The sequence below is a fragment of the Etheostoma spectabile genome, chromosome 10 (genome assembly GCF_008692095.1).
Source record: "Etheostoma spectabile isolate EspeVRDwgs_2016 chromosome 10, UIUC_Espe_1.0, whole genome shotgun sequence".
Lineage (NCBI taxonomy): Eukaryota > Metazoa > Chordata > Actinopteri > Perciformes > Percidae > Etheostoma > Etheostoma spectabile.
The window spans coordinates 20,511,074-20,523,742 of record NC_045742.1 but is presented as its reverse complement, the minus strand read 5'-3'; the positions used below and the strand labels follow the sequence as shown (position 1 = coordinate 20,523,742).

The window sequence follows — 12,669 nt, the reverse complement described above, 5'->3', positions numbered from 1 at the left end:
AGATTGACTAACAATACACATAGAACATCACAGTTTCCCAGTGTCTGGTACTGCAGGCAGAACTTCAAATAGAGAGTAGAATCCATTTTAAGCATAGCTTGAATGTCACCTTATCAGTCATCACCCGAGGCTCGGTCACGGTGCAACAATAAATGTAGAGAAACTCTAAATCATCCACACAAAACTAAATCCCAGATACCATAAACGCACACCCAAAACATTAATAGAACATTGTCAAAACACACCTTACTAAGACAGAAACTGTTCATAGTTTTCTTTCCTACGAGCCTTTGCAACGCTTCAGCACAGTTCGAATGACCCCGCCAATGACTTACCATCCTAAGTTATCTCTGCTTAATATGATCTGTGCACTTAAGCTGCATACTTAAGTGCACATACTTAAGCTGATTATAGGTAGTATATTGGTAGTACACATGTTTTTTAACAAAACATGAAAGAATAAGCAGTGACCACTAAAAAGTTTAATTATGACGAAATCTGGGATTACCGTGTAGAAGACTTTGTCTTGGGAAATATGAGGCGACATGCTGCAACTCACTGCACAGGCTCAGACCAGAGACGTCCTGTGTTGCAGCAGTGTTTATTGCGTGTACCAAACCAGACTGTAATTTAAGCATGTATTTTAGTTGACACTGGAAGGACAAAGAAAGAAAGAAAGGATAAAAAATGTGAACATGCACAAACAAATTTTGGACACTATTTTACTACAACGTAATGTCAAATAGAAACTGTAGAGAGGAGCTGCTCAAAGTGAAATGACATAGGACAGGGGGGTGATGGCTCAGGCAAAAGCTCAATATCTAGTCTTTGATGCATCTGCATTAGAAATACTGACTGTGCAAGTATTTTTCCTACTCAGCAACAAATAAATCAGGTCTTTTAAAAACACTTCTTTTGTAAAAGTTCCAGCATCCCAATTTGTTTGGGACATGCCTGTCAACAGTAGTAAAACAAAAAATGACTTTAGATAAGGGATGGATTACGGAGCTTCATGGGCCCTCTAAAAACCAAAAAAATGGAAAGAACAGAATTTTTGGAGCCTCCTAAAGTCTGGGACCTGGGGCAGTGCCCGCTTTGCACACAATGTCTACAAAAAACGCATGGAAAAAAGGCTTTGTTTCTTTCTTTTTTTTCACAAAAAGAACCAGGTTGTTGAATTATTACCATAACCCGGTATGAACGCTCAAGTGTAGATTGTTGTTTTACTCAGTATCTTGTGTATACTTAAGATTTTTGTGCAAAAGCGTTTGCCTGAATGCGGGCTAAAAGGTTGAAAGCTAAATATCAAATGCTTTCCCATTTAAATGTTTACAACAATACAAAAGCTCTAAATGCAATCCTGGGAAAATGTGGGGGGCAAAAGGCAAGAATTAGCATTTTGCTCTTTCAGGCCTCCACTAATCCATTAATTCTGCCTTCCATTAATTGGTTACATTCTGCTGAATTGTTCCAGTGCAACAGACTGATTAAATCTCAATAACTCCAACGTGTTCTGTTAGGAGTGTATTTTTAATTGAATTTAGTCTGCACATTGTAACAGCCGTGGCTGCAGGCTCTCTCTGCTCACCTTGATGTGCTGGAGACAGCGACACAGCTACAGGCCATAATAGAGACTTTACAAAACACTGGGAGAAGAATACAGCAGTGTGATGATCACTTCAAAGCCGTCACAGGGCCCATACATAATGGATGACACAAGAGCAGTCCGCTCTGAAGTGCATTGTTCTTCCCTTCCAATTAATTTAGAGGTAATTATTCCTTAGGCACCTTAATAAGATGAGAGGCCACCTTAGAGAGGCTGCTGGAATTAAAAAAAGACATTCACAAGCAAAACTGAGGCGCTCTAAAATCCTGTCAATCTCATTTATTTTGCCTACACTGGTAACTATGCACATTCATAACAACTCTCAGAGGAAGAATTACAATTACTAAAAGAGGTGTTCCAGCAACCTACCATAGCACTAAAAGATAAGTGTCTCAAAAGAGACCTTCAGAAAGAATGGTTAGAATTGAAGTAGCAGAGGTCAAGATATCATAACTTTTTAGTTCCTATGGTTCGAGCTCCTTAAACACTGAATCCTACACGACACACTGACCTCCTCTTTCTCGCATTGCATTCTTATCCCATTATTGCATTTTACTACTTAGCCTCTTCTCTGGTGTCCTTGTGCTTTCTGACCTTGCAGATTTCCCTGGACTGTAGTGGGCCCTGGATTGTCCCAACACTCACTTTTATTGTTACCATTAGTAGTCATAGTTCTATTGTATTTACTGTTATTAGAATTGCCACCGTTCATCATTTCATTCCATTGTACCAGTCGAGGAAGATGGCCGCCCACTTAGAGCCAGGTTCTGTTCGAGGTTTCCTCCCCACTGTCACCCCAAATGCACGCTCTAGGGGGAATTGTTGGGTCTGTTTAAATTATAGAGTGTGATCGAGACCTACTCTATCTGTTAAGTGTTCTGAGATGACTTCTGTTAGGATTAGAAACCAAAAATAAAATTGAACTGAAAATTAAATAACACAATAGCATTTTCTATTTGATTGTCCGTACCTGGTAAATGCCTCAGCAAATAGATACATCTACAGTCTATTTACACAGTCAGCAGACACAAAGACACATTAGCATTGATTTAGAGGCATGTTTCGGGACTTCAGATGAAGGTTAGTCCAATATTTAGCTCCTCTCCTTTTTTGTTAATGCTAAACTATATATATAAATGTAACAAACCACTAAGTAAAGTCTATTTTGTGAATGGCTTTAGTTTTAGGTTTTCCAGGACATGTGTTTAGGCGTGAGCTTGTGGTGTAGTGTAATGCTGTGTGTGACTGGCAGTTTGCCAGCAACTGAGCAGAATTGCTCAGTTGCTGCATACAGCCCATTTGGATGCAGAGAGAAAGGAAGCCAACAACGATCCAGGTTTATTTGGGAACAGCGGGTTCTGTTGTTGTTGCAGTGTTTGTTTGTTACTCAGGAGTTTGTGGGGTCTCGAGAGAGTCTTGCAGACAAGACACACATACAGACGCATACACACACACACACACACACACACACACAGTACGCAGGGACTGATGATGATGTACAGCCCTGATGCGTTAAGGAGCCTCCTCAGCAGTACACAATGCCAGGAGAGTGCAGTGACTGCTGCGGCTGACACAGTGGGAGTGTAGGGCCGAGGAAACTACTGTCTGCTCCAAGTGCACCACAACTCCTCCTAAGCCAGAAACAATGCCGCTTTGCAGCTTTTGGAGCCCAGTATCCAAAGACTCCCTGACCCTATTGGTATTGCTGTTTGTTATTTATTATTGTGTGTCTGCTGCCTGAGTCCCTGAATGTTGAACATTTGCAATTCTGAGTTTTTATTTTATCTCATCCTCATGCCCCTCAGAGGCTAAAAATCTACGCTGTGCTAAATAAGTAAAAAATCACATTTGGACCTGCAATACCTCCTGGTAGAAAATAACATAGAAAATGTAGTTTTAATAATGTCGTTAGACACTGGGGACACTTTCAGACAATGTGGTCCGTATTCTCTGAAACTACTGCAGCAATGTTTTCTATCTCTCCCTTTTTCAGTCGTTTGTCTCCAAAATATTTGGGCTGAGCTGTCCAAGGCCACATGAAGAATGCATGAATTCTGCTTTTGGGCTCAATGTTCACTTTTGAACAATAACAATGGGTAACAGTGTTCCATATTTTAATGCTTCTCTCTTTTGTTTTGGTTTTTTTGAGCAAGAAATGTCTCATAGCATGGGAATGAGTAGTTAATGATGAAATTAATTAATTATGAATTCACGTGGGATCCTACAGTATGCTTACAAGTGACAGCACAGTGTTTGATGTTTGTTACACATGGCGAAGACCAGAAGGTCATATGAAGCTGCAATAAAAAACCCATAATGAGAATTTGGTTTTCAACAAACTCATTGAAATGTAATTTTTCAAAGTCTTCATTTTTCCTTCAGTTGGCGGTATGTGTTATTTTACGTATCGCTTTCAGGCAAGTGAAACTGCATAAGAATAATCTACTAATTATGCACTTATGAAACCAGATTATTTACATTGTTGCTGAGGTACAGATAAGACTGCAGCTAATGAGAGACCTGCAGGGATGGTTTTAATGCCATTGAAGGTGAAATAGGATTAAGGGCTAGTTGGTGTTTGAAAGGCAGCTTTCTCACTGGATGTCAACAGTCTTTTCTACTGTTAGTACTGTGCTATCTCCTCACCTCTGAGCTATTAAGGTGTTTTAGGCACAATTAACAACTTAAAAGTGGTCAAGCCCAAGGGTCAGATCACATTCTAAGTGCTCTAACAGTCCCCATTATTATTATTTTTTTCACATTGACCCAGTACGGGAATTCTATGCATCTTATTTTTACAGACATTTTCTACAAATGCCTTTGTGCATCATCTACATCATTATCATCAGCAGAATTTCTGTTGCTCACAACAACTTCAGTGCTTCTGTCTCCCACTGTCAAATATACTGTATATTTTGTAATACTTTAAAACACCATGGAGAGCTGTAGTAGCAGGATGCTTTTCCTCATTTGTGCTCACTCAGTGCTGTGAAATCTCTACATCTCACCACGAATCCACTGAATTACCATCTCTTGGTTCATTAAACACAGAGAGACAGGACCAGTCAGAGGACAGCACAAACCAGACAGCTCTGATGCCTGAAGATTAAATTCACGTCAAGCTGCATTCTCTGCACCACTCTGCTCCATATTGACAGCAGATGGCCTGCAGGGTGACATGTCAGCAGGGCACCCATTGGTAAGAATAAAACTGCAACTATCTGCAAAAGGCGGAGACTAATATAAAGTGATGTGGAGCAAGAAAACTTGGGACTGTCGAAATGACGTGGCTGAATTTGAATCAATTCAAATGATCAGCTGTGAGGATTATTACATTTTATCTGCGTGGTTATACCATTGATATATAAATATATTCTCCTGCAGGAGGCTTAGCCTGTTTGATATTTGAGTCTATATTTGGTGTGTACTAATTCCCATGTAGAGAAAGGGAGGCTGTTCCAATTATGCAGCAGTCTACGCAAAACAGCAACGAGGCAATGTGCATTCAGATAGGCCATGTCATATTTTCCACAGAGAAATGTGGCAGGCCAGGCACTTGGCTCACAGATTGGACTATCAGGCCATCTGCCGCACCATCTACACTCTTTTATGTGATGCTTGGTAATCAAGACGTCTAATGTTTCCATCTACTTCACGCTACTGCTCATCTCCACATGCCTGCTTCCCTGCCATTATGCAGGACTACCCATGATGCTGCTGTATATCCTCTTAAACAAGGCTCACGGAAATGGCAGAAATGAGCATGGAAACCTCTTATATGTGAAAAGGATTTCAAAGCAAGTGTGTGTGTGTGTGTGTGTGTGTGTGTGTGTGTGTGTGTGTTGTGTTGTGTGTGTGTGTGTGTGTGTGTGTGTGTGTGTGTGTGTGTGTGTGTGTGAGTGGTGGAGGGGCTCTGAAAGCTTTCACTCTGAATCTATGGAAACACAAGATTTTAAGTCAGTGAGAAAGAGAGAGAGACAGACAGACAGAAAGAGAGAGAGAGGGAGCGAGAGAGAAAATCGAATAGGTGTGTATGTAGAGAGAATAGGATGGAGAATTAGGAGATTAAAGTAGCTGCAGGATTAGGCCCCGGGTTTTAATGATGGAAATGGAAAAGCTGTGAACAGAGTTGGACACATTCTCCCTGGCCCTCCTCTCCTCTCCTCCACACTCCCTCTCTCTCCAGAGCATGTGTCTCCTGCTGATTGCGTGGACGGCCTCCAGGGAGAGCCAGCACGCTCTCCATTAAATAGCATACATTTGTTTAAAGAACATTCATGCGCAAACATGTTTCAGCCGCTCTGCTTAACAGCTAATATGTAAAATGAATTGCACATTTTGCAAGCGTAAGTTGCAATGTCATAGCTTTTGCCCATGCACTTGCACATGCACACACCTGAGGCCACACACATACACACTAAGACATTTCACATCTGTATTCATAGGCATAACTCAAACACTGTAAAACAGGATTAAGATAATAGTTTTGCTGAAGCATTTACATAAATAACAGTATTCAGGCACCCAAAATAACCTGAGTTTACATAATCAATTTAACATCTGGAAGGATGTGTAGTCACTTACTGGAAACATCTTATTACAGCCACACAATGAAAATGGAATTGTTGATGATTTGCTTTTATTTTTATGAATTTAAATAGCACCTTAACATGATTTATGTGGCTTGCTAGCTGTAAAGTGAAAGCTGTTTTGCTCTCAGCCAAACAATTTCTAATGTGGGAACTTGAACCTCCAATGCACATGTGGTGCGAATGTACTTTCATCAAGGTAGGAAACATATTACATCCAGTAGTTAAACGTTTGCTGTGAACAGTATATGCATATTCAGATGTTCTGGATTTTTCAATTCAGGTAAGAAGTAGATACAGTTTTAAGAACCTTTAAAATGGTAGTTGAACTTCTTTTGTGGATAATCCATGTTACATGCAAATTATCATTCCAAGCAGACTGTTTTTCATGTGTTAATTAAATAATAAAGGAACGCTATACGTCACTGCATTACCTTTGAGGCGCATCCACAAAATCAAATTTAAAAAAACTGTGCATACTGATACATAAGTCAGGCGTGTGTCAGCATGGCTTTCTAATCTGTATAAAGTGTGAGAATAATAATGGTTGCATTGACTGAAGTATTGCAGTAAAAGAAAAATAAATTGATGTAAACGTAGTTTTTAATCATTTGTGATCTTTGCTCCCAATGTGTTCTACCCATAACAGCTCAGGAGTGAGTCACCACTAAGAATAAGTTTGTCACACCAAACCACTTATAATAAGAAAACTGGAGGCTACAACATTTTTACACTTGCGAGCGCGTCAGACAGCTTGACTGCCCGCTCTGCACTCCCATTCCAGGAATAATAATTATGCCTTAGTTTCTCTTATCTCTCCTACAGCCACATCCCATTAGCACATACATACTGCTTTCATACAAAGTTTATCTTTAAGTGTGAAACTCTTCCTGACTGCTGAAACGCTAAAATATCCCGAGCCCCTCATTGCAGAGCTATATTTTACAAGGATCACTTTCAGCTGAGCTTTAATTGTCAGGAGGGCCGTCAGTACTGAAGATAACTCATGCCCTGAAGAAATGAGATGCTAATGTATTGCTGCCCATTCAAAATAAATCGGCAAGGTGCTCTTTCATGCAAATGCAAGGAGCCCTGTGTGTCAGCAAAAAGGCAAAAAATGGATACATTTGAGGAAGGAAGATGGAAGGCTGCCCAGGATGTTTGTGGCAGGTTTCCTTTGACATCCTATTCATGCTGAAGGCTACCGTGGTCAATAGAGCATTACCTGGAAACAAAGGACAGGTTGCATTTAGTTGGTGAAGAAGTACTAAGATCTTTCACTTAAGTAGAAATGACCCAATGTAGTAATACTCTGACACAAGTAAAAGTCATGTATTTAACACTTACAACATTATTAGGATCAAAAAATCTAAATTACTTACTATGCAGAATGTCCCATTTTAGAATGGTATTGTGATCATATTATTATTGGATCCATGTGTTCATCATTTTGATGTTACAGCTGATAAAGGGGGAGCTGATTTTAACATCTGTATACTGCCGGGTTAGTATATTATTCATTTGTCATGTTTTGTATTGCTAACCTGAATCAGCAAAGTAACTTGTAACTAATGTTGTCAAATAAATGTAGTGGAATAAAAAGTACAATATTTAGCTCTGAGATGTAGCGGAGTAGAAGTATAAAGTTAGCCTGGTCCTACCGGACTCTGGTACATTAGCCTGGTCCTACCGGACTCTGAAACATTAGCCTGGTCCTACCGGACTCTGGTACATTAGCCTGGTCCTACCGGACTCTGGTACATTAGCCTGGTCCTACCGGACTCTGGTACATTAGCCTGGTCCTACCAGACTCTGGTACATTAGTCTGGTCCTAACCAGACTTTGGTAAATTAGCCTGGTCCTACCAGACTCTGGTACATTAGCCTGGTCCTACCAGACTCTGGTACATCAGCCTGGTCCTACCAGACTTTGGTACGTTAGCCTGGTCCTACAAGACTCTGGTACATTAGCCTGGTCCTACCAGACTTTGGTATATCAGCCTGGTCCTACCAGACTTTGGTACATTAGCCTGGTCCTACCAGACTCTGGTACATCAGCCTGGTCCTACCAGACTTTGGTACATTAGCCTGGTCCTACCAGACTCTGGTACATTAGCCTGGTCCTACCAGACTTTGGTACATTAGCCTGGTCCTACCAGACTCTGGTACATTAGCCTGGTCCTACCAGACTCTGGTACATTAGTCTGGTCCTACCAGACTTTGGTACATTAGCCTGGTCCTACCAGACTCTGTTACATTTCATTTGTACAGAGAGTCTGGCCACTCTCCATTGACAAGTGTTAACTTCCTTGAAGGCGGGTACTCTGTTAAAGTTTAAAACTATTGAATCTGTCAAGAGCCACTCTGGATCTGCTATAAGCAATCGCTAACGTTTGGTTGTGACGTCGGCTTAGCATTGCTAGCGTTTGCGTACTAACGGAGCGAGCTGGAAAATCAAACTTTTCCCGAAACCCGTGGGGAGGAGGACCACAACATCATGGCCACCAACAAAACTCTTTAACTTTAACTTCTGGATATACGGCAGCGTTTCCACAACGAACCGAATGGCTTTGCTCTCATTTTTCTCTGCCACCATTACGGAACTACAACTCAAACTAGCGCACAACCTCAACGTCATCGTTCTCAGCCACTCCCTCTGTTCGCTGATTGGACCGGAAAAGATTTGACTGGAAAAAACCTGCCAATGTACCACGAACCCAGACGTAGGACTGAAGGAAAATGAAAATTGGGTAGAAGTACGTAGGATGGCAGGGCCAGGCTAGTATAAAGTAGCAGAAAAAAGAAATATCAATTCAAGTACAAGTACCTCAAAATTGTTCTTACGTACAGTACTTGAGTAAATGTAAATAGTAAATGTTACTTTCCACCACTGCTGTCAGCCTTCCATTTTTTCTCCCAAGAATTATGGATGTAATCAGATGCCACCAAAAACAATTCAGTCAAAGTCTTGGCCATGAACCCAGCACTGTCGTTTATAGGGGATGGGCTTGATTTAAATGTCATAAAGTGTGTCCTGGCTGCCAATCCATTGAAAATGATAGGAAGTGACTTTAAAGAAAGACCGTGGGGTTACCTCCACCTCTGTCCAGTGATCATCACCACTGCTACAATTCGAAAGATTGATCTCTCATGCTTTAAAAGAAGATTTTCTGTCAGTCTTGTTCCCACTAGACTGCTTTACCGCTTCATTTCAAAGTAGAAGTATTCCCTTTGTTGAACGGCTGAGCCTATCAACTACAGAGATCAAACCTTCACAGTGCATCCATAATAAGTCAAAAGGCCAGCTTCAGAGTGTCATACTGTACTGAAAAAATATAAAACGTAAAAGAGAATTGAGAAGTGAATGGATTCCTATGGAGCAGCCCAAATGCCCATCAAGGACTGGTTTTGGACAGGGATATCTGTTTTGTCTAACAGGACTCCAACACAGCAGACTGTGCAACTTCTGCCACAGTCAACAGGAATTTTAACTTGGGAAGACTTGTTGTTTTTATCCCCTGCATGCATCCTGACTCAGGCGCACTCTGACGACACTTGTCTGAGCCTGGGAACCCGGCCAGCATGCTGTCACCGTCCAAGCCAACAGTGAACGATGAGAAATACAAGAAAAGGAGCTGATGAGGCAATACTCTCTAATGAGCTGCAAAGTAGAATCTTTTCTATGGATTTCTCAGCAATCATCAGCCAGTTGGAGACAGCAGTGTTGATGACGGTGTGAAATGTTTCAGCAAATACTGACTGGATAGTATAAATTGTCACTATCGGGTAGTTTGTGAGAGGAATAGCCTGCTGTTTAGAGACTCTAAGGACAGTGACAAACCCTGATCTGTTGTTAATCTTCTTCTCGGAGCAAGAGGGTATGTCTATTGCTCCTCAGCAGTTACCAGTGTGTCTGATAAATCCTTTCTATTTTAACAAGATAAAACTTCCCTCTCATAACATTTAGGGATTAATGTCTTAACCTCAATATTAACTGGGGGTGACGCAGAGCTGAACTGCATCAGGCTGGAGACATGGTGCTGATAGAAAGCTCTGAGACGCCTACAGGGGTCATTATGACCAAAGGCAGAGCAGTAGGTTGGACTTTGGTTCTGCTCAGGTTAAATGAGACAGACTGAAAAAAGTAAAATGACCAAACAGACAACATGAGAAAATAAAACATCTTCAAGGCTGCATTCAATCTATCAGCACTATTTTTGTAAACTGATGGGGTTGAGGGTCTACGCCATATTCTCAGTCTTGAAACTTAAAGCTTTAGTGTGTAACTTTTTGATATTATCAAATGGGTTCTAAAAACACTATATTTTCCTGAACTCATCTGAGTAATTTTGGTGCCTAAACCTAACTAAACTATGACCGTTTCACTTTCACAACATTAATAACGTTTTAAAAACTGCCAACATTACGTTCTCTGGTTAGAGAGTTGGACTAAATTACTAATATTGTCTTATGGTTTGGAGGACTATGCTATGCTGAGCTAACTTAATGCAGCTCTGTACCTAACCCACAGACATGTGTGGCGAGTTTTGCTTCTAACTCTTGCTAAGATTTTTTTAAATCTTAAACTTTTGCTTTAGGTGCGTGCATATGTTAAGAATTAGTTCACAGGGTGACTGAAAAGATAAAGTAATGCTTCTTTTGTGACTTATCCCATATATTGCATAATGAGAACTAGAGATCCTGACATACAACCACACTTTGTAATTCATTAGTGAAGCTGGATGCACATTTTATGCAGCGCAGATAGAGGAACAAATGGCACTATATGCTGGTTCATGTAGTCATAATTGTCATTATTATTCCACATGCTGGCCGTCTGTAATTACCCACTCCGCTTCCCGGTACACCACATTCTCTCGCTCTGAATTTTTCCCATTGCTGGCCTGAAGATAATGCAATCACAAAATTAACCAAACTGCAGGGCTTTTGAATCTCAGACAGAGAGAAGAAGAAAGGCTTTGAAGTCGTATGGTTTAATATTGATGAGGTGAGATTTTTTAGATGATTGGCACCAGAGATTTCACGTCTTTCTTTTATTTTGCATCAGCAAGGTTAAATGCCTAACCTTCACACATAGCTTACATTTCCAGTTGCTTTTTCAGTGAACACAGTACAGAGAGCATGGCAGAACTCTCTAATTAAGGACATTACATATATTATCCTTTGACTGAGTAAAAAAAATGTCCCCAAATAGCTGTGTGGAACAAATATGTGTCACTAACAATCTCTTTAGGGATGTTGTTTTCTGTTATGGAAAAAGACAAATCTCAATGTTTTAATCATGTATGTGTGATTGCTAGACAAACTCAGCCTAAGCACTACACTTTATCAAATCATTTAGTTCCATTGACATGCAAAAGCTGCTACATCAGAGGTTTGAGTAAACTAGCTGACTCAAAGCCACGTAAATATGAATCTGGAGTCCACTCTTCACTACATTGTCATGAAATCCTTGTTAAGTTTTTTCACCATGGCGCTGCATCAAAAAGCTCTATGCATTGTACTTCTTAAGCAAATCACTTTGCCAGTGCCTCTTGCGATCCGGAAACTCTGTGGGCAAGCGGATCTTTTTAAAGTCGTCAATGCATTTCTTCAGATCCTCCTCCAGCATCTTCTTCTCCTCCTCTTCCTCATCCAACCCCAGCGAGGGTCTACCGTTCTCCCTGATGGTGGGCCGTGGCAGCGTCTTTAGGTTGAGGGCGGCCGGACGCTGGGGGCTGTTAGCCTGAGGGGGTGGTGAGGGGGGAGAAGAAGGACTGGAGGTAGAAAAAGGTTTGGAGGATGGCAGAGGTGGTGGCAGGACTGAAGGTGACAGATTTGGGAGGTTGGGGCTGTTTGTAGCAAGGGGAGGTGGAGGAGGAAGAGGAGGTGTTAGAGAAGAAAGGGGCACCGGTTTTTGTATGCCCAGTGTTTTGATGCTGCTAGTTTCTGGGCCAGTGCTGCTGGACTCAGGGTAAGAGGTCACTACTTCAGTGAGTGCTCGGGGGTCAGAGGTCGTTGCCTTGGAAATCACTGATGAACCACCTACAGCAAGGAGAAAGAATTACAGATTAAACTTTTTCTCTTTTTTATTTGCAGTTTATGCAAAGTTACAATTACTTAAAGTATTAGTTTGTAATTTTGAGAAACTAATTCTTTTTCTTGATGTGATTTGAATGGGAAGATCAATATCACTTTGCACAGCAAATATGAAGTTAGAGCCAGCATGTGATTAGCTTAGCTTAGCATAAAGACTGAAAGGAGGGAGAAACAGGCAAGCATTGGCTCTGTACAAAGTTCAGAATGTCACAGTAACTTCCTGCAGAGTTGACATCACTGTGAGTCTGCCATGCAACCGGCTGCCTTTATATTTACCGTACAGACATTAGAGGGATATCAATCGTCTCATCTGACCCTTGGGATGATAGCCAATAAGGATTTTCCAAACTGTTAAATAATTTCATTCAAAAAAGAT

General features: G+C 41.0%; 1 protein-coding gene across 2 annotated transcripts in view; it reads right to left on the bottom strand.

Moving 5' to 3' along the window:
* The window catches only part of kctd12b (potassium channel tetramerisation domain containing 12b), a 31,616-nt gene that overhangs the window by 6,906 nt on the left and 12,041 nt on the right, over positions 1 to 12,669 (bottom strand). Inside the window, exons 2-3 of one of the 2 annotated variants that reach the window (XM_032527936.1) lie at positions 12,098 to 12,239; positions 1,718 to 1,728 (exon numbers count right to left, since the gene is read on the bottom strand). In XM_032527936.1, coding sequence (XP_032383827.1) covers positions 1,718 to 1,728; positions 12,098 to 12,239 — 153 coding nt within the window. Of the gene's footprint in view, positions 1 to 1,717; positions 1,729 to 11,172; positions 12,240 to 12,669 lie in introns of those variants that run through there. The other variant, XM_032527935.1, reaches the window with a different exon arrangement.